This window comes from Bos grunniens, chromosome 20, assembly GCF_055505025.1.
Source record: "Bos grunniens cultivar Pamir isolate PY7600 chromosome 20, Bosgru_T2T1.0, whole genome shotgun sequence".
Taxonomy (NCBI): Eukaryota; Metazoa; Chordata; class Mammalia; order Artiodactyla; family Bovidae; genus Bos; species Bos grunniens.
In genome coordinates this window covers 57,979,866-58,002,781 of record NC_141184.1, presented here as the reverse complement: position 1 = coordinate 58,002,781, position 22,916 = coordinate 57,979,866, and the positions used below count along the sequence as shown (strand labels likewise).

The window sequence follows — 22,916 nt, the reverse complement described above, 5'->3', positions numbered from 1 at the left end:
TTACATTTATTTATTCTTTTTATAAATTACTCATAGATGTGTATTTCATTTTTGTAAAAAATTAAATCATCTATTCCTATGCTCGCTCCTTTTGATGTTGAGGGAATACATCATCTTGAAACTTACTGTTCACTCTAACTTTTCCATCGTTCCTTCCCATGTCTCAATTCTATCATTTGCAGGATAAAGGATGAAATGTTCCATATTTATCTGAGTTACTATGAAAATTGAAAGAATAAGTGCTCCAGGTACAAATGGTAAAGATCTTATTTTTATGTGAAGGGAGAGCTGATGGACCATGAGAGAATTTAAGGGCAGTGAAATTATTTTAAAAGGTAAAGTCATGATGGCTATGTCATTACGTTTGTCAAAACTCATAGAATGCACAACACAGAAAGTGAACAAGAATGTAAACTGGATTTTAGTTAATAGTAAGTATCAATACTGATTCGCTGATTGTAAAAAATGCACCAAGTTAAAATATAAACAGTATGGGGCCCTGTAAGTGGGGAGGGCGCATGAGAACGCTGCACTTTCTGATAAATTTTTCTATAAATTTAAAAATTCTCTTCTAAAATAAAGTCTATTAATTAAAAAAATCATAAATCACCCAAGAGTAACAATGATAGAAAAGTTCATGTCTTTTAAAATAAAAACAAATAGTTCACAATTCATATTTACCATTCTCCAGCTTGGTTGACTGAATTTAATTCTGCTACATTGTACATTATAGATGGCTCCAATGAAACTTTCTCCATAAACATAGGTGAGGTTGTAATATTCTGAATCTGGGCTTCAAGAAATACTTCATCAGTCTGAAAAAAAAAATCCACCAAAGTATGATGGTGTTTAAAGTATTTACCTCAACAACAATATCTAATTTATTTGAAGAAAAAACATTAACCATAAATGTGATTAGTTCATGCCTGCAAATCAAAGTTATCATAATTAATGCAAGAAAAGAAATCTTTATCCTAACATAATTAACAGGGGCAAAGTTAAGTGTTAGTCGACTGATAAGTTATCAAACAATGGATGGGGGATAACTATAATATTTTTTTGAATTGACATCCAAAAATGTTTAACTGGAATTTCATTCACATATATCTTAAAATTTCTGGTAAGTTATTCAAATGTGAAAATGCAATCTAGGATAATGAATACACCTGTGCACTTAGCATTTCAGAAATGTGTTAAGATAATTAGGTCTTTGTTATACTATTTCAGCATAATTTAACTTAATTTTCATTATTATTTCAAATTAGATAGTATAGTGAATAATCTATTTTATAATCTTATAGGATTTAACTTTATAAAGCAATTATTTTAGTGTTCATTAGTGATTCCCCAGTTTATTGTTAAGTGTATATTCAGGGCAAAAAAAAAAGTGAGTTATACTTGAAATCTTTGAGTTTTTAAATCAAAGAAAAGGTACTTTGTAGTCTTACTGACAGATACAGCAGTATTTCAGTCATGGGGTAATTACATATGTACTTTTACATAATTTTTAAAATTCCCTAATTATGCTAAACATTCTTTTATGCTATTTTGTTATTTTGGGGGGGTATATAATCGCAGGATAACAGACAACTTGCCTCTTTTTTGATACAAACATATATAAAATGGTATACTAAGGATATTCTAGAATTACTTTATTCAAAAAGTTTCATAGTAATATATATACAGAAATAAAATAAACTATGACCAAAAAATGTTGGCACTTGGCTTTTTTAACACTAAATCCATAAAAATGGAAATTATTTGCAAATTATAATGATGGAATTATAATTTAATGTATTATTATCTAAAACAAAACAGATTCTTTTGTCCTGGGTACATGTGCCCTAATAAAATAGAAATACAATGATTTATCAGTTTAAAAGAAAGTACACATTCAACAGCATTTTATTTTTTCTCAAAAAAACAAAAAGTAAATATATCCCATCAATCCATTGCTTAAAAAAAAATAACCATAGACCCACATTTCAAATTTAAAAATTCAATTTCTGCATAAGTTTAGAAGAGCTTAGATAAAATGAAAGGAAAAACAAGCAGCATAATGGAAAATTAAGTTAGTTTGAACAGTTAGTATAAAGTTACTTGACATTTAAAAAATTAAGAATTCAGTGCTAAGGCAGTTTTTATTGTGTATATAATTTATAAGCAAATGTTGCTTATATTAAACAGAAATTTGAAAATATGATTTTAACCAACTTGGGAAAATTTAATTTTCTTCAGTTTACTGTTAAAGGGCCATCTTTACCTGACCCAGAATTCAGACTAAAACCACTGTGCATTTGAAGATGAATTTCAACTACACAGTTCATTCAAAGATGTGAAGGATCACAGGATATTTTATGTTAAGACGTTGAAAATTTGAAGGCTATTTAAACAAGGCTAACAAGGCCTCTTTTAAAAAATATCTACAGAAAACACACTAATTTAAGAATATAATTGTTTCAATATGACAATTTAGTCTTTGATGTATACTTTCTCATATAATAAGACAATCAATATAATATAAAAAGTACAAATTATATACATATTTTCAAAGTCACATAAGTATATTCACAACTAACTTTGTTTTTCCACTATGTTTTGTATGGAGAGATTAATTAGGCAAAGTCAAAAAGTGGTAAGTAAGAAAAGCATATAAATTTATAATAAAAAATCAAATTACCACAGAACTGAGGTCACTCTAATGGAAAAATAAAAAGAAAAATTAGAAAAATCAGATTAAATGTTAAAGGAAAAGAATAACTTTAAAATTAAATGCATTTCTGCATTTTTTAAATTTACTAAACAAGACAGCATTAGTAAAACAAGGACGTAAACAGAAAGTAACACAAAGAAATATGACAAATCATTTTTCTAAAAAGGTGAAAATGCTAAGGTTAAATGAATAGAAAGAACACTGCAGGTGAACACTTAAACAGGAGCAAATACTCAAGGGCATACTTTAGGGGAGAGAGGCATATCCCGTGCCTTTATAATTCTTTAAATTCTTACCACTTTGTAATTCTTCATAGATTACTTAGGATGGGTATACAAATATCTGCCACATTCAGGACAGATACTGTATAGCTTCTTCTAAATTTATCTAATAATGGGATCTTACACTTCAGGGAATGCTGAACTAGACCACTTCAAACAATTGAGAGTTAACAGATTTCATAGTTCATCTTCTTTTCATATATATATATATATATATATATATATATATATATATATATATACATAGCTAAAGTTGGAGAAGGCAATGGCACCCTATTCCAGTACTCTTGCCTGGAAAATCCCATGGACGGAGGAGCCTGGTGGGCTGCAGTACATGGGGTTGCTAAGAGTTGGACACGACTGAGCAACTTCACATTCATTTTTCACTTTCATGCATTGGAGAAGGAAATGGCAACCCACTCCAGTTGGGTTGCCTGGAGAATCCCAGGGACGGGGGAGCCTGGTGGGCTGCCATCTATGGGGTCGCACAGAGTCGGACACAACTGAAGCGACTTAGCAGTAGCAGCTAAAGTTGCTTATTTCCCACGGGCCATCTCAAATGTCAGCTCTTTCATCAAACATCAAGCTGGAAATCATTTTTCACCTATGTTCCCAAAGTATAAATACACTTCATGATCAGGGTGGGTGGGGGTGCTTACACTGTGATATCAAGTCATATCAAGTGCTAAGTCACTTCAGTCATGTCCGACTCTTTGTGACCCCATGGATTGTAGCCCACCAGGCTCCTCTGTCCATGAGATTTTCCAGGCAAGAATACTGGAATGGGTTGCCATTTCCTTCTCCAGGGGATCTTCCCTGCCCAGGTGATTGAACCTGGGCCTCCCGCACTGCAGGCAAACTCTACCGCCTGAGCCACCAGGGAAGCACTGTTATGTCTCCTCCACTAAATCTAAGTGCTATGAGGATAGGGAAGATTTCAGTTTATATTTATTTCTCTTCAGTACCTTGCATAGAGCACTATACTCAGCAGGTAACCAAAGGTTTGAAGCCTAGCTTCTTATATCATTTTTTTTCCCTAGCAAAGCTTTCTTAAACTTGTTTTCCTTTTGGTGATTCACATAGTATTTTTAGATGCAGCATAAAAAAACATGTTTGCGACAAATGTGGGGCTAATAATAGTTGTCAGGTAAGGTCTATGGAATAGTGTAATAAACTATTGAAACTAGTATGCTTAACTAACTCCCAAATTTCCTAGTTGGGGTTAAAAGAATCTGCTTTATGCCACAGGCAGGACAGTATTAGTTTGCCTAATAGGTAATACCTAATGTATTAGAAAGATCCTAAATGCTATTTGCTCACTCCTCATTTTTAAAGAAATGTCACTTTCAAAATTCAGAATTTTATGAAAATTTTTTAGCTGAAGTTTGTTGGCAAAGTCTACATTAAAGATCATGTCTATATGTAATGTTAATTGAAAAAGCAAAATTGTTACTATGATTATAAGAACAGAATATTATATACAAATGAGTAAAGACTGAAAGAGAAAACTGGTTAATGAAGAATCAATTACTTTTTTGCTGTGGTAAACTTGTGGGTTTCTTCCTTTTTTCTTGGGGAGTATGTTACTTTTATGTTATTTATGGAATTATTAGCAATTAAAAAAATTTGCAATTCACCCTTAATATTGGTGTGATGAAACTACTTGACAAGTACCCTCATGTACCACCATATTTCAACAAAGAAAACTTAAAATAGTTTAGTATGTGCTTTCCTAGGAGTCAATTACAGGAAAAAAAAGACCCACCTACATATTTGTTTTTAATTTTCCAAACTATTTTTTCTAATAGAATAGTTACCAATCTCCCCTCATACTATGAATGAAATCTTTTCCAGCGAAATAATAAATTAAGACTATTTAAGTACATATATTACTAATAACAAAAAAAGGTAGAACAAATATGTATTATCCCAATTCTCCTATCCCTCCCCACAAAGAAACATCAACTCTTTAAACATCTAATAATCTCCTTGATGAGACTGAATCCTGCCATCAAATAGTGATATGTATACTCTTCACTACATACTCAATGTTCCACTTGCACCTCTGCTTGGAACACCTTCACTGCTCTGACACTACATTTCCAGCACCTATTCCTTCTGGACTCTGAGGCAGTTCTCTTTCTTTACCATGAAGCTTTCTTAGACTACTCCAGAATCTCATTCCCAGAGTTCCTGTAGCACATTTTTTTGTACCAGTCTCTCTAGTCTCACTATATACTATACTAGTAACTTTTTTATTTTATGCACTTTTTTCTTTTCTCCTGATAGGTTTTTACTTCAGGGTTAGGTTCCTTATCTTAGATGTTTTGGTATGTCCAGCTGTAGCACAAACTTTATAGTGAATAAAAACTCTGAGATGCTGATGGTAAAAATAATATTATCAAATTTGACATGTGACTACAAATTTCTTATCACCTGGTTTTGGAGTAACAGACATAATTTTCATTTCAAAATGCTATATTTGAATATCTCTGAGTTTATCATTATGATCTGAAACACATGATTTTTCGGGAGTAAGAGGCCCAGTAGGAAATCTGTTTTTTCTGGAATTCTAGATACCAGGATAAAATAGAATTTTGTAAAAGAAATTCAAGAATTAAACCTTTTCCTTATAACAAATTATATTCTATATCTTTTGTTAGAACAGAAGATAATCTTCTATTCTGAAAGTTACTCCTTTCTATATTTTTGCCAAATTTGTTTCTCCTAAGGAGAAATTCAAATCATTCACTAAACTTAGCAATCTCACACTGACTTTTCAGGACAAAGAATTTAATGTATTGAGTTCTACTTAATATTTTTCTATATAAATATTAAATTTTTTTTGCAGGTTTAGATCTACTACTTCAATTTTTACAATATCACAACCACATTTATAAATATTTAACAGATTGCTAATGTTTTTAGACAGGAACAACAACTATTAAATGGAAGCATAGGGTCATCATTTAATGAAAGGAGGTGAAAGCCTCAAAGTTAATGAGAATAAAAATCAAGGCATATTGATTCCATGTAAATTGAAAACAGCAGATTAAAAGAGATCTGCAGTGAAATTAATCACTTGTGATTTAACTTTATGCTCATTTTTCACAAGTAATTTGTAGTCATATCAGCAATTTACTCTGATATGAAAAGAAATATAATACATGAGAATTTTAGTCAGATAAGATCTTAATGTTGAACATGAAATCCCATTAGGTGCTCACACTTACCTCTGCATTGTAAAATTTGGTTTTCACATCCAATGGTTTGAGAACCTAGTTGAATAAAGCATACCAATCAAAGAAGATTATTATCATTTGGCCATTTATTTATTTATTTTTAATTAAATTTATTTTAATTGGAGGTTAATTACTTTACAGTATTGTATTGGTTTTGCCATACATCAACATGAATCCGCCATGGGTGTACACATGCTCCCCATCCTGAACCCCCCTCCATCCTCCCTCCCCATACCATCCCTCTGGGTCATCCCAGTGCACCAGCCCCAAGCATCCTGTATCCTGCATCGAACCTAGACTGGTGATTTGTTTCTTATATGATACTATACATGTTTCAATGCCATTATCCCAAATCATCCCACCCTCTCCCTCTCCCACAGAGTCCAAAAGACTGTTCTATACATCTGTGTCTCTTTTGCTGTCTTGCATACAGGGTTATCGTTACCATCTTTCTAAATTCCATATATAAGCGTTAGTATACTGTATTGGTGTTTTTCTTTCTGGCTTTCTAGAGACAATCTCTTTAACAAGTGGTGCTGGGAAAACTGGTCAACCACTTGCAAAAGAATGAAACTAGAACACTTTCTAACACCAAACACCAAAATAAACTCAAAATGGATTAAAGATCTAAACTTAAGACCAGAAACTATAAACTTCCTAGAGGAGAACATAGGCAAAACACTTTCCGACATAAATCACAGCAGGATCCTCTAAGACCCACCACCCAGAATACTGGAAATAAAAGCAAAAATAAACAAATGGGACCTAATTAAAATTAAAAGCTTCTGCACAACAAAGCAAACTATAAGCAAGGTGAAAAGACAGCCTTCAGAATGGGAGAAAATAGTAGCACATGAAGCAACTGACAAACAACTAATCTCAAAAATATACAAGTAACTCCTACAGCTCAATTCCAGAAAAATAAACGACCCAATCAAAAAATGGGCCAAAGAACTAAATAGACATTTCTCCAAAGAAGACATACAGATGGCTAACAAACACATGAAAAGATGCTCAACATCACTCATTATCAGAGAAATGCAAATCAAAACCACAATGAGGTACCATTTCACGCCAGTCAGAATGGCTGTGATCCAAAAGTCTACAAGCAATAAATGCTGGAGAGGGTGTGGAGAGAAGGGAACCCTCTTACACTGTTGGTTGGCCATTTATTTTGCTTATTTTTTTTTAATCTTGGGTTTATGCTTGTCAAAGGCATTTTCCAATTTTAATTGTAACAGACTTTTCAAATGGGTATGCAATATTCTTGTAAAAACAAAACAATCCCAAAGGCATTTTAAAAGAAGCTACCATAATTTCTTGACTGGGTGACAATTACATGAGTTATATGGATTTACACTTCACAGTATTTTGCTAAACTGAACACATATATGTTTGTGTATTTTTCTCTATATATTTCACCAAGTATATTTATCAAAATAAACAATTAAACCTTTTATTTTCTTTTAAAAGACATGCAAAATCTTAAACAGATGAGTGAAAACAAAAGCAATAACAACAAAGCAATAACAATTTTTTTCTTCCACGTACAGAGGAGTAAAAAATATATATAGTGTCATATCTAAATCTACATAACTGTATATGGTCATCTCATTTCCCTATCCATACACACAGATGCATTAAAACAGTGGTTTTAAATTATTCTTTGATTATGGACTTTGAAAACTGTGTATTAATAAAAACTTCTAACTGCAATTTCAGTGACTCATGATTTCTCTGAAGGAAGCTTGGTCTACTTAACCCAAATCAATAATCCTTCATTTAAATATTTCTTTAGAAATCTGATATTATTGACACTTATTTTGTCTGGACTTTATAGTCATTTTATCCATCTTCTTGATTCTTGCATGTTTTGTCAAGGCATGAAAACCAAACAATTTTTTTTTTAAATAAAAACATTATACTGCCAATGATAATTTCTGTTTTTATTTAACTTAGTCTGACTTTAGACTGCTAGTAACATGATAAATTCAAAAACATTAGGGTATTTGCTTTATTTGGAGTCTGTTTTTATTGCGGATAAATAGCTGTAATTTCCCGGGGGCTGAGGTGGCAGGGGGAAGGCACCTAAACACCATTTCCCACCATCAGATTTAATACCTGAAACTTGAAGAATTTTCTAAAATACATTTTTTCTCCACCCTGAGTCGTGTAACTCACTGCACACACCAAGCTGAAACAGAAAGATGTCTTAATGATTTCTGAATCTTTTCAATTTTGTTTTTTAATACTTAATCTACTACATTTCAACTCTATCAACAAATTTGAAAAATATACCAATGATGTAAAAGTGTAGTCAAATGAGCCTAGGGCAGGAAAAAAAGTTTCAGTAGATATAGATGTATTTCCATGAACAAGAAAGCTATGATTAGTAAAATAAGATATACCATTTTTAAAGACAGAAGTCAGAAACTTTTTCTTCAAAAAGTGAAGCATGATACAAAATAAATACCAGGATAACTAAACAGTTGAATATTAAAAATAAGTTCACATAAACTAGAAGAAAATAACAAATTAAAAAAAAAAATTCCAAGATGAGGAAAGGCTTTTTAATATAAATCCAATGGAAAGGATGACCTCTACAAATTTATAAACTGGATAAATCAAAGACACTAAAACAAAATTTAAAAAAGGACAACATATTGGGATAAAAGGCTTCTAACAATATCAAGCTTTGTAGGCATAACATTAGTATCTCACTCAAAACAGGAGAAAAGAATATATATATAAATCACAGTACCATGATATACTAACAAAAATGTGAAAATGTTCACCCTTACAAGTAGTCAAAGAAACAAATTACAAATTACAATAATGAGGTAAGATTTTTCCCCATCTTAGGATCTGGCAAAAATTCTTTCCAAGAAATAACAGGGTTGTTGAGGGTTTACAGAAACTGAATCTCTTTATACTGCTGCTGGTTATAAAAATTGAGAAAACAATCCTTCAGGAAAGGAGTCTTAAAACTGCTTATATGCTCCTATAGTAAACCCATTTCAAGTAATCTATCACAGGAAATATTAAGGTGTTCATCACTGTGTTATTTATAACTGAACAAGTGGAAAGTTTAACATCAGAGTAAACAAATTACAGTACATGGTCCAACTGTGTAGATAAAATCATTTTAAGAATCTTTTCAAAGAATACTGACTCAAGTGGGAAAATGTTCTTGGTGCATTAAAAAAGATAAAGCCATGGGGTAATTTTATCAAAATTTTACAAAATATTATTTCTTTATACGTATCTGTTATATATACACATAAAAAGACTGAAGTATACCAATATCTTAATAGTGGTTATGCTAGGAGGTGACATTATAGGTAATTTATTTCTTTTTTATATTTGTACCTGGTACTAAACTAGGTGCTAGGGATTTAGAGTTGATCAAAACTCAACACCTGCTCTCCTAGTACTCACGGTTGGAAACAAAGTACAGATTTTGAAGCTAGATTTGAGCTCCATGCCATTATTTACTAGCTATTTAATTCTACAAAAGTCTCATTTTCTGTAAAATGGGGATTTTACACATTTATTATCATTTCAATAAACTCAATTTCAACAAATGTTAACCACTATTTCTCTGCTAAATTCTGAGGATACAGCCAACTTTGTGGAATTCATACTTTAATGGGAACAGCAGGCACTCAGTGAATAATTTCAAGTACAAAAGACATAGAAAAATATTTGAAGAAGTAAAATTAAACTAAACAAATGACATAGGCATTCCTTTATAAGAGAAGAATACATTTCAAGTTGTGGAGGAATTTAGAGGTAAAACAGTCCAATATAACCGCAGTGTAAAGTGGGAGCGAAGTATGATGAAAGGTGGAACGAGAGTATTTGTTAAGGATTAGGTATGGAGAGCTCTGCAAAAACTATATAAAGTCAGAATTTCCTAAGGGTAATGGGAGATCACTGAAGTGTTAGGTGACTTATTCAAGACCACATAGTTAAATAAATGATTGAGCTAACATCTGAATTCCAGAAAATCTGACACCAAAGCTTATACCAACCACAGAATATGTATTAGTGTTAGTTGCTCAGTCATGTCTAACTTTATGGGATCCCATGGATTGCCTCCTCTGCTCATGAGATTCTCCAGGCAAGCAAACTGGAGTGAGTTTTCACTCTCTTCTCCAGAGGATCTTTCAGACCCAGGAATCGAACCTGGGTCTCCTGCATTGCAGGCAGACTCTTTACGATCTGAGCCACCAAGATAGCCCAGAATATACATTAAAAAGTGCCTAAACAGAGCTTGTCACTAAAATGAATTAAATGATAGATAATATTATATGTACTTCTTTAAGATAAGAAAGAGAAACAGAAATGGTGATGTAAGAAGAGATGAAGAGAGGCTACTGAGAGATAATTAACAAGAATAGGACTTTGAGAATCAACTATATGTGGGAGTGGTAAGGCAGATAGAGAAATCTAAAATTACTTTAGGTGGCTCTGAATTGTTCATTTTTGCCTCTCAGACAAAGAAAAACAGAGCATTCACATTCAAATACCTACACAGGCCAGGGATACAGAATTTGACATTTCTTTTTCCTCTCATAGTTTGTTTTATTTTGGTTCTCTACTTTTGAACTCTCAGGATAGAGTGTATTTATATAGTTAAACCCAGAACTGAAAAGCTGTGAATTTAAAAATAAATGTTATTAACATCAGTTGTTAGTATTTCAAAAGAATAAACATACTGTAAAAGTATTTTTAGAGTACTACCTGGGTTTTAAAGGTTTGCAGCATGGATTTTTATTTTTCAGTCAGACTGCAGGTGCAAAAATAAAACTAGAGATAAATGAACATTTTTTTCCCCTTACACAATAAACATTTTGTTTAAAGTCTGTTTCTGGCAAACATGTAAACATGGCACATAAAACTCCTTCTGAAGTAATTTCTCAGGCTTGATAATGAGTGGAAATAAAGCAAAAATTTCAGATAAAGGCTGTTATAAGTAAAAGCCTTTGAGATGTAGTAAAATTAATTCTTACATGTGTGTTCCAATTTCCTTTACTTCATGGTGTATGACATCATCAATACAACAATCGGGTTTAAGTTCAGCCACTGCAGCGTTAGAGGCTGAAAGATTCAAACGCTGAGAACTTGTCTGAAGATCAGCCTTGAAAGAAAGAGAGAATAAAATACAAGTGAACTTGGTTACCTACAGGTTGTGGGTGAGTATGGGTAGAAGGAATAGGGGAACAGGAGCAAGCAAGGCAGTAGGGATGAAGGGAGAGTGACACTTCTCTGTACACAGCTCTCTGTAGAGATGTCACATTTCTCTGATGCTTAGAAAAGAGTAATGGTTCATACAAACGCACATCTGAAAATAAATAAATCAGCCATGAGGTAGGGGGAATCCAAAATGGAATCCATACAGCATCGAATGAACCTAACTCTACTGCAAATGAACACAACCATACCAAGGGTAAAGGAAAAGTAAGAACCAATTTAAGTTTGGCAAACAAAAGCTAAAAACAAAAAGAATGGCATACAAATGTTTTACTCTTGAACATCTGCTTTTTGGCAAGGGTACAGATTAGCAACTTTAAAACTTCTATGTGTATCCCAGGATTAAACAAAAAACATATACATTATGGGTAGCAAGAGACAGGTTTCTGACCTTTGGGGACAAAAATGTACAAATAAGAAAAGTGAGAAGGCTACAATGAAACCTTTGGTACTGGACTGGAATTTGGGGCATCCATATGAACCTATGGTTTTAAAATTTATATATAGACAGATGGATATTACAGAAACATATACAGATGTGTACACATGTGTTAGTATATAGCACTAAAAGGTAAACAATCATTCAAAACAACATTAGAAGTCAGAAACCAACTGATTTGCAGAAGTAGAGATCAACATTAAAGTCATCAACTAAGAAAGAACCAGTTTCTCTAACTTAGCAACCTGCCCCCACTAAGTTACTTTCTACCACATTCCCTGCTAATTTCTTTTGTAACATTTATTACCATCTGTAATTACCTTATGATTTTTTGCCCACCTGTTTCTTTCCATCTCCCCTACCAAAAATGTAAGGTCTATTGAGAAGGCAATGGCACCCCACTCCAGTACTCTTGCCTGGAAAATCCCACGGACGGAGGAGCCTGTTAGGCTGCAATCCATGGGGTCGCTAAGAGTCGGACACGACTGAGCGACTTCACTTTCACTTTTTACTTTCATGCATCGGAGGAGGAAATGGCAACCCACTCCAGTGTTCTTGTCTGGAGAATCCCAGGGACGGGGGAGCCTGATGGGCTGCCGTCTATGGGGTCGCACAGAGTCGGACACGACTGAAGCAACTTAGCAGCAGCAGCAGCATTGAGGTAGGAACCTCTTGTGTTCTCTTCTTCACTGCTATAACATGGTGCCTGGCACACAGTAAGTAATTAATAAAGGTTTGTCAAATAATGAAATTATGATAAAACTTCAAGGCAAGTGTCAAGAAAAATACAGATAAAGCAAAGATCACATTAAGTCACAGGGAGTGGAAGTGGTTTTGCCTGTAAGAGCTAAGACTTTTAAAAAGATTTTGTTTAAAAAAATTCAGTTTTTAGCAGTAAATTCTAACCTAACATTCTTAATGCAGGCACTTCAAAGTGGATATTTATTAGTGCCCTCTCTTTTGCTATTATATTCAGTTACTAAACAGTAGTAGTAGCTCACACTGGGCCCCTACCATGCGCAAGGCCCTGTTCTAAGCACTTTGCTCACCTGATGCCTGCTACAAGCTTCAACAGTACGGGAACTGAGACCTTTCAGGTGTACAAGCTGTATTTAGAAATGGCAGGGGAAACAGAGATCAAATTGCCAACATCCATTGGACATAGAAAAAGCAAGGGAGTTCCGGAAAATATTTACTAAGGCTTCACTAACTACACTAAAGCCTTTGACCGTGTAGATCACAACAAACTATGGAAAATTCTTAAAGAGATGGGAATACCAGACCACCTGATCTGCCTCCTGAGAAATCTGTATGCATGTCAAGAAGCATAAGTTAGAACCAGACATGGAACAACAGACTGGTTCAAAATTGGGAAGGAGTACATCAAGGGTGTATACTGTCACCCTGTTTATTTAACTTATATGCAGAGTACATCATGTGAAATGCCAGGCTAGAGCAATCACAAGCTGGAATCAAGATTGCTGTGAAAAACATCAACAACATGAGATATGCAGATGATACCACCCTAATGGGAGAAAGTGAAGAGAAACTAAAGAGCCTCTTGCTTAAGGTGAAAGAAGAGTGAAAAAGCTGGCTTAAAAATCAACATTCTGAAAACTAAGATCATGGCATCTGGTCCCATTACTTCATGGCAAATAGATGGGGAAAAGGGGAAAAAGTTGCAGATTTTATTTTCTTGGACTCCAAAATCACTGCAGATGGTGACTATAGCCATGGAATTAAAAAGATGCTTACTTCTTGGAAGAAAAGCTATGACAAACCTAGACAGAGTATTAAAAAAGCAGAGACATCACTTTGTCGACAAAGGTCTGTACAGTCAAAGCTATGGTTTTTCTAGTAGTCATGTACAGATGTGAGAGTTGGACCATGAAGAAGGCTGAATGCAGAAGAATTGATGCTTTCAAGCTGTGGTACTGGAAAAGACTCTTAAGAGTCCCTTGGACAGCAAGATCAAACCAATCAATCCTTATGGAAATGAACCCTGAATATTGATTTTGGAAGAACTGATGGTTGAAGCTGAAGCACCAACACTTTGGCCTGATGCAAAGAGCTGACTCACTAGAAAAGACCCTGCTGCTGGGAAAGATCGTGGGCAGGAGGAGAAGGTGGCGACAGAGAATGAGATGTTTGGATCCCATCACTGAATTAACGGACACGAGTTTGAGCAAATTCCAAGAGGGAGCGAAGGACATGGAAGTCTGGCATCCTGCAGTCCATGGGTAGCAAATAGTGGGACACGACTTAGTGACTGAATAAATCCTGAAGCAGGTAATTGTACCATCCCTGTTTTACATACAAGTGAGAGAACACAGAAAGAACAAATCTCCATAGGTTATACAACTAATAAGCAACGAAACTAAAATTCAAAATTCTTTAACATTTTAGACATTAGAGAAGGAGGAGGGGAAGAAAAGAAAACAGTCAAACCCATGGGCTTTCTGTCCAGTTTGTTTCCCTATGTATTACCTGTTAAACATGAATCATAACTACAGTATGTATTATATATATATAGCTAAACACTTACACCTTTTTCCTTTTTCATGTTATAACTGCTGCACTTAACATTTACTTCCTAATTACCACCAGGACTTTTCCAGGAATTGGAGATAAAGCAGTGACCAAAAGAGACCTAAATCTCTGTTCCTATGGAATTTAAATGTTTTGGGAAGATAATACAGAGTAAAGGAGGAATGGATGGCTGGCTTGAGGAAGGGGAATACAATTACAGGGTAGGTTTCATGCTCCAAATTGGTTTTTGGATGAGCAGGATTTAAAAAGGGATGTCTTCTCTTCTTCACCACTGTAACACAGAGCCTGGCACACAGTAGGCAATTAATAAATGTTTGTCAAATAATGAAATCAATGAAATTATGATAAAACTTCAAAGCAAATGTCAAGAAAAATACAGAGAAAGTAAAGATCATGTTAAGTCATGGGGAGTGGCAGTGGATTTGTCTGTAAGAACTAAAACTTTTAAAAAGATTTTATTTAAAAAAGAAATCAGTTAACAAGCTTTCTGCAGTAAATTCTAACCTAATATTTCCTAATGCAAAGACTTCAAAGTGGGATATTTATTAGTATTGTCTCATTTGTTATTATAAATGCCACGTGAATACAGATTTGACAATGAATTTTTTTCTTTTTCAAGCTCTTTTTCTTTGTGAATATATCCAAGGTGTTTAAATGAGCTAGCATATTCTATCTCTTGATTCTCAAAACTGTAAGAATCTTCTAACTGGCTTATTTCCTACAAACCATCCCATACAATGCTTTCGTGTTAGCCTTCCAACACGAACCTCTGCTTAAAAGTTTCCACTGATTGCACACTGTCTTAAAATAACCTCAGACTTAGTCTGGCTTTCAAGATGCTCACTTACTGTGTGGTTACTACCTATCTATACAACCTTACTTGCTTTTACTAAGTGAATTCTGTTCACTGCTACAAGAACACATTACATATTCCTATGTTCCTGCTTCCAATCGCCACGCCCCTCTTTCATCTTTCCTTCTAAACCCTGCCATTCTTTCAAGACCTTCCTGTGTTCCCTCTCCTTCAACAGCCCTTCCTGAATGATGCAATCCCGAGTGATGATCTCTCCTCTGAAATTCAACCTTTATTGTGTTAATCATAAATCATTAACAGAAATTTAAGTGCTATTTATCTTTGGTATATTTTCTCATCCAAGCTATCACAAACTTTGAGGATAAGGAACAATGATGCTATGCAAAGCATATCTGATAACTTAGGGTGTTCAATTAATACTTGCTAATAATAACAATTAAAAAGTCAGTATCGAACATGTATTTTAATGAAGTCTCAAAACATTAAGAATAGAAATTAAAAAGTAAAAAAAAAAAAAAAAAAATTATCCCCAAAAAGAATGCCACTTACTTTAACCAATATATCTTTTACAACTTGATTGCTATCATTATGGACGCTGATATAACTGGAAAAGGTCTCTCCCAAAAATATATTCCTGTGAAATAAAATAAATTTTTAGACAGAAATCCATTCAAGTTTTATCACAAATATTCTATTTATGCACCACTGAGAATATCAAATAGAGAAGTTACTAAAGGATAGTAATCCCTTCATGGATTACAGCCTTGTCATGGCAGAGTGGCTTCCGTAACTCAGGTGAAATACTATTTCAATATTTCTTTGTTTACACTAGGCTGCTCACTCATTATCTAGTACAATTCAAATTACAGATTTAATCTATAAAGCATGCTATGTAACTTGACCCTCAACTACTGCCAAAACTAATAGCCCTCCTAAAAATAAGTCATTGAAATCAGATCCACGTTAAAAGTCTTAATAAGGAGGCTACAAAAGGCAATATTTGAAATAACTTATGCCCTGAATCTAGAAGGGATCAAGTTATTGATTTTAGAGTATTTTTACCAATTTATTTTATTTTTATAACTTAATTCTAATCAAAATGACTAGTGGCATTACTTTATAAGTAGTGGCTCAGTCATGTCCTACTCTTTGCGACCCCATGGCCTACACAGTCCATGGAATTCTCCAGGCCAACATACTAGAGTGGGTAGTTGTTCCCTTCTCCAGGGGATCTTTCCAATCCAGGGATCACACCCAGGTCTCCAGCATTGTAGGTGGATTCTTTACCAGTTGAGCCACCAGGGAAGCCCAAGAGTACTGGAGTGGATAGCCTATCCCTTCTTAGCGGATCTTTCCGACCTAGGAATTGAACAGGGGTCTCCTGCATTGCAGCCAGATTCTTTACCAGCTGAGCTACCAGGGAAGCCTAGTATATATTATATATAATGCATATTAACATATAAATGTATGTAGGTTTATATAAAAATATTTTAATATGAACATTTTTTACATGAATATATTTCTAAGCTCTCAAGACACTAATCAATGACCACATTCTATAAACCTTTAAAAATTATCTTGGTTGCAAACAGAGCAGGACCAGGGGCTTTTACCTCAGTAATAATCTAGAATAAGAGAATAACTAAGAGCAAGAGAGGAATAAAACATTTAGAGTTCCTAATAAGCTGACAAGTCCAATAACTTATGATGGTAAAGGGCTGTGAAGGTGAAGAAAAGAGCTAATTCTGAAAGACACTGAGACTGAATCCTTTAAAATAAAGGAATACACAGGCATTTAAAAAGATCTATAGGCTTGTCTGCTGGCTCAGTTGGTAAAGAATCTGCCTGCAATGTAGGAGATGCAGGCTTGATCCCTGGGTAGGGAAGATATCCTGGAGAAGGAAATGGCAACCCACTCCCAATATTTTGCATGGAAAATCCTATGGACAGAGGAGCCTGGAGCCACAGTCCATGGGGTCACAAAGAATTAGACATGACTTAGCAACTAAACCACAACCACCAAAGAAGAAAGGTAAAATTCTACCACCCTAGGAACCGCTATTAACACTTTGGTATGCATTTATTTAAAAAAAAAAAAAAAAAAAACAACCAGAATCAAATAGTACACTTTCTGTTAAATTTTTTTTTTCAACCACTTAAATGTATCATGAGCATTTTTCCATCCTATAGTTATCTTTTGAAAACATGATCTGTAATGGCTTCAGAGTGCTACTGTGTTTCAAACGTGAGCATACGATTCTTACCCAAAATTCTGTGGTAAGGTCAACATTTCTCCCAACATTAAAATCTCTGCACCATTTACAGTTGAAGGATCATCTCTCATAAGCTGGTTAAAGAGATCTCCTGTAGAAAGAGAAAAACATCAAATTCTAACATTGATCTTGTAAATAACTTTTATTTATGTGAAGAAATAGTTTTGAGAGATATTTAAAAAAAATAATCTCACAGCAAAAATTATATTTAAAAAAATCTAATTTCTAATCTTCATTACAACAATGCACACCAAAAAATTCTGTTTCTACAGAAAATGAACAGTTTAGGGAAAAAGGAAAATGTAGGTCATGAGATATAAAATATAGAAGCTCCAATAATTTTTAATAAAGGGAATGCTAACATACATTGATGGAACATGTGAGGATAAACAAAATTTTAATAGTATTATTACAAGGAATGTGTTTTTACTAAAACCAAAAGTCTCTGTTGCCATGGGATATCAATAGTGTCTTGATTTATAGATTATGAGTGAGACTTACTGCTCAGATGGCCACATTTACATGTACAAAAACAAGCAATGAAGGATACAGCAAAGAGTTAGTGTAAGATTGGCAAGGCTAGGCTTATCCCCAAGGTAATACAACTCTTTCCCAGGTACAAGAAGAATAAAGCATGTGTCATACCAGGCAAGTCTTTCTCTTCACATGTTACTGGAATATTGGTGAATAAAGTAGGTTTGGTCAACCGCATTACTGTCAATTAGAAAAGTAGGGAAAAAAAGAAAGAAGATATTAATATTTTATGCCAGTGTTCCCAAGTTGAATGTATGAGGTTAATCAATTTTATACTATGGTAAAATATAATCTAAATATGACCTAAACTTAGTATAATATTAAGTATTTCCCAAGATTACTATACAGCAATAATTTACTAAAAATGTTAATATGTAACAATAAGAATTTTATATATGACAAAGAGAACAATTTTGCTTTTACTTACAATCCAAGGAATTATAAAAATCATACACAAATGTAATATGTCTCATTATACAAAAAGTAGAAAATAAAAGAATTTGAAAACTTAAGTTATAGTAGGAGAATAGATTTTAAAAAGATCTTGAGTAACTTCACTGTAAACAATACCAACAAATTATTATTAACCAATATTAGTCTGACAGGGAAAAAAGTTAGGATGTGCTATTTTGAATATGAAACAATGCTTTTATGCAAAAAGGATTTTTGTAAACTTTATCCATGTGTTATAATCATGGGTCACTGAAGTTCAGTAAGTAGCCCTTTAAGTAATATTAATTCTCTGTAAACATTATGAAAATACCAGTAAATGTGTAGGTTTATAGAATTCGAACCAAAACTAGTATTTGTTTGTGGAAAATGACAAAATGTATCTAAAGTTTATCTAGAAAAACAAAAATAAGCTATAGAAATTTTTCTCATAGAGAAAAATTGGACATAACAGACAGCAAAACATGTAAAAAACTGGACATAACAGACAGCAAAACATGTAAATCAATAATCAACTAATAGGCTTATTAATATAAGACCATACAGATATGTTAGAGAATTTTAAGAAGCCAAACCAATCAATACTATAAGGTATTAGGAAACTGGCTCACTAACTGGAGAAAAAACTGGACGTAACAGACAGCAAAACATGTAAATCAATAATCAACTAATAGGCTTATTAATATAAGACCCTACAGATATGTTAGAGAATTTTAAGAAGCCAAACCAATCAATACTATAAGGTATTAGGAAACTGGCTCACTATCTGGGAAAAATGAAATTTAGTTTATCTTTCAAATATCAAATACTTTATGTATCAAGTAGTAGACAAAAATTAAGTAATAGAGAACCAGAAAAAGTGAAAATTTATTACACCTAATCTAGCAAGGATAGGACGTTCTAATTAAAAAATCTTTTTCAATTATTTCCAAAGATTGACTTTTCACCACATCAAAATAAAGACAAACATATATAGAAGTAAAAATCATACAAACTCTATTACAGAAAATGAATCCTAGAACTTTTATTACAATGTTCATTCAAATCTAAAATCCAAAACTTTACTGATGTAGGAGCTTCCCTGGTGGCTCAGTGGTAAAGAATTCACCTGCCAATGCAGGAAACATCGGTTCAATCCCTGATCTGGGAAGATCCCATATTCCACGGAGCAACTAAGCCTGTGTGCCACAACCATTGAGCCTGTGCTCTAGAGAACTGAAGCCGCCACTACTGAAGCCTCTGCACGCCTCTCATAGCACCTTATATTTATCACAAAATATGTTTATTCACTTCTTAGTTTATAGCACTCCTGTTCAAACTCCTTGTAGTTTAAGCTCTTATGTATCATGTTCAGTTTTGTAGCCTTGCCACTTGAGACAGGTTCCGGCAGAATTAGCACCTCATCCTAATCCTCAAGTGTGGTATTTTTGAAGATTTAACTTTCATGAACTGAGGCCATTAAATGATGTTATAGTGAATAGATGGCTGCTGAGATAGTCAAAAAACGCTAACCTTAAAATTTCTAAAGTCACTTGTGTAGTTGATATTTGCTGAACATTTACTAGTGCCACACTTTATGCTAAATACAAGTACTGACACATTTAATTCTCAAAACTATAAGGTTGAAATTATCACTACCCTCCTCATTATCCTCTAATGATAATAGATAATTATCATTATCTATTATAACAGATAAGGATGGTGCCTTGAGAAGGTAATTTATATATAAAAGATTATAAAGCAGATAGATGCCAGAACTAGACTCTGATGACTTCATTCTGCTCAAAAATAATTTTCCCTATTATTTATTATAAGCCCAGGGTCATAAACCTGGAATGTCAAGCTTTATTGGAAACATCTCATGGGAATTCAAAGTCCATCTCTCTCTCAGAACACTAACCAGTTGCACATCAGTGACGTGGAAAAGAAGTGAATGGGGAAGTGTTTCAAATCTCTTTCACTCTTACTTTTAACTAGGAAAACAGAGTAAAACCTTAAGAGGATACAGGCATTTGATTTACACTTGATTGTGAAATTCAGATTTCACCTAAAATTTTGTAAAAAAAAAATAAATAAAACTTTTTAAAGTCTTCAATAAATTAAAATATTAAAAAAGGTAGGCTTGATGTTATTAATTAATGAATGAGGCTAGTTCAACTTGCATATACATTTATCTTGGCCAGAACATTAAAAAAAATTATGTCGAATCCTTAGAGTTCCTACCATATTTAGTTTTACCTGTCTAGTTCCTTAAGGCATTCAATTTTGTGAACTGTGGAATAATCTGGGATATTTTGAGCAGATTAAATAAGTGAATCATTATGCAGGAACTCATCTGAGAAATTCATGTGATGCCCTTCACATCTGTTTTCTTGGAATGGATTAACATTTATAACATTGACAGAGAAAAATAAAATTATGGTATTGTTGCCTCTTTCCTAGAGTAAATGCTTTGGGATTCTCCGGGCCAGAATACTGGAGTGGGTAGCCACTCCCTTCTCCAGGGGATTTTCCCAACCCAGGAATCGAACCAGGGTCTCCTGCATTGTAGGTGGATTCTTTACCAGCTGAGCTACCAGGGAAGCCCTAAATGCTTTGGCATTTCACCAAATGCCCTCAGATTCACCTTCCTGTACATGTTTTTTTTTTCCCCTCAACTTATTCACATTGATGACTTAACAGTGGAACCTACAAATATTGCTGAGCCCTACTATTAGTGCTAGAATCATCAGTCGTAAGGTTTTAAATACTCTTAAGAAGGCTTCAAAGATGTGGCAGTGGACTCTCAATTCTTTAAGTACTGTCTAGGAAGATGAGACATGAATTGCTTCTTCCTTTAAGATCATGACACTATTTGCAGTAAAATTCATTTTCCCAGTTCTGATTCACCTTTTCATTGTTTCTAAAGGGGAAGAAAGCCATTTATATAGAGTAAATTAGAGAAATTTACATCTGCCACATATGAAGACAAAGAAGCTCTTTTTAATGTGATTCTTGAATTAAAGAGCTGCTCATAAGAAGCTCATAAGAAAATATTCCTAAGAATATTTTCAGTTCTGTGTATCATCATTTTAAAATAAGAATGTATTAGAAAAGAAACACTGTGGGCTATGTAAGTGACCCTGTCTTATGATTACTTAACTTTTAACCCTTGATTAACAACCTAATGCTGTGTAAGACCTGAACAACAACAAAAAAATTGTTTATGATTGCCTGCTTTTGAACTGTGGTGTTGGAGAAGACTCTTGAGAGTCCCTTGGACTGCAAGGAGATCCAACCAGTCCATCCTAAAGGAGATCAGTCCTGGGTGTTCATTGGAAGGACTGATGCTGAAGATGAAACTCCAATACTTTGGCCACCTTATGTGAAGAGTTGACTCATTGGAAAAGACCCTGATGCTGGAGGGATTAGGGCAGGAGAAGGGGACGACAGAGGATGAGATGGCTGGATGGCATCACCAACTCGATGGACATGAGTTTGAGTGAACTCCGGGAGTTGTTGATGGACAGGGAGGCCTGTCGTGTTGCGATTTATGGGGTCGCAAAGAGTCGACACGACCGGCTGAACGGAACTGAACTGAATAACATTGTTGCTGTTGTTTAGACAGTAGGTCACGTCCGGCCCTTTTGTGACTCCATGGACTGTAGCCCACCAGGCTCCTCTAACCATGGGATTTCCCAGGCAAGAATACTAGAGTGCGTTGCCATTTCCTTCTCCAGGGGATCTTCCCCACCCAGGGATCAAACCCTGTTCTCCTGACTGAAGGCAGTTTCTCTCCCACTGAGCCACCTGCAAAGCTCACTGGTAAAAATGAATAATTTCTGACTTTTCACCAGCAGTTTTGACTGCAAAGATGACTAATGAATGAAAGAGGAAGTAATTACTGAAGAAGTTATCTTGGAAACTCCCTCTATACCTGGTGATTTTTTTAATTGGAAGCATTCATGTACATGGTGATTATTTTCTACAGAGCAGTCTCATTTGAGACAATAAAAAAGGTGCTAATAGTTGAAAACAAAAATGTATTTGAACAGTGTGAAACCTAATTAGAAAAGATAACCTCTTCAGGTAAAAACTGGTAGACTCCTCAGGTTTTAAGGAGCCTCAAGAGGAATGGGTTATGAGAAACCCTCCAAAGGGCACATTCATCTTGCCAGGCACTGTGCCACAAGGCAAGCATGTTTTTGCCTTCCTAATGAATATAGTCTTACTGATTTTTTTACGGATAGTTTAAATATTAATAATAGTGTCTCTATGTTAGCTCTGAGGGCAGGGTCCACATTTGTCCCTTCTCCACTTTACTCTAGCACCTATTTCATGGTAGGCATTCAAATTTGTCAAATATACTTTCTAACAAAACTTTT

At 34.2% G+C, this 22,916-nt stretch overlaps 1 protein-coding gene across 13 annotated transcripts in view; it reads right to left on the bottom strand.

The window, feature by feature from the left end:
* The window catches only part of TRAPPC13 (trafficking protein particle complex subunit 13), a 35,866-nt gene that overhangs the window by 7,263 nt on the left and 5,687 nt on the right, over nucleotides 1–22,916 (bottom strand). For 7 of the 13 annotated variants that reach the window (XR_015148919.1, XR_015148920.1, XR_015148917.1 and 4 more), the window contains exons 2-9: nucleotides 18,214–18,282; nucleotides 17,560–17,659; nucleotides 15,845–15,929; nucleotides 11,252–11,379; nucleotides 8,358–8,430; nucleotides 6,228–6,272; nucleotides 2,681–2,698; nucleotides 682–815 (exon numbers count right to left, since the gene is read on the bottom strand). Coding sequence is in view for 6 of the 13 variants with exons in the window: in XM_086361971.1 (XP_086218097.1) it covers nucleotides 682–815; nucleotides 2,681–2,698; nucleotides 6,228–6,272; nucleotides 8,358–8,430; nucleotides 11,252–11,379; nucleotides 15,845–15,929; nucleotides 17,560–17,659; nucleotides 18,214–18,282 (652 nt within the window). In the remaining 7 variants the exon portion in view is untranslated. The remainder of the gene's footprint in view (nucleotides 1–681; nucleotides 816–2,680; nucleotides 2,699–6,227; nucleotides 6,273–8,357; nucleotides 8,431–11,251; nucleotides 11,380–15,844; nucleotides 15,930–17,559; nucleotides 17,660–18,213; nucleotides 18,283–22,916) is intronic. The other 6 variants (XR_015148922.1, XR_015148923.1, XR_015148918.1 and 3 more) reach the window with 1 other exon arrangement.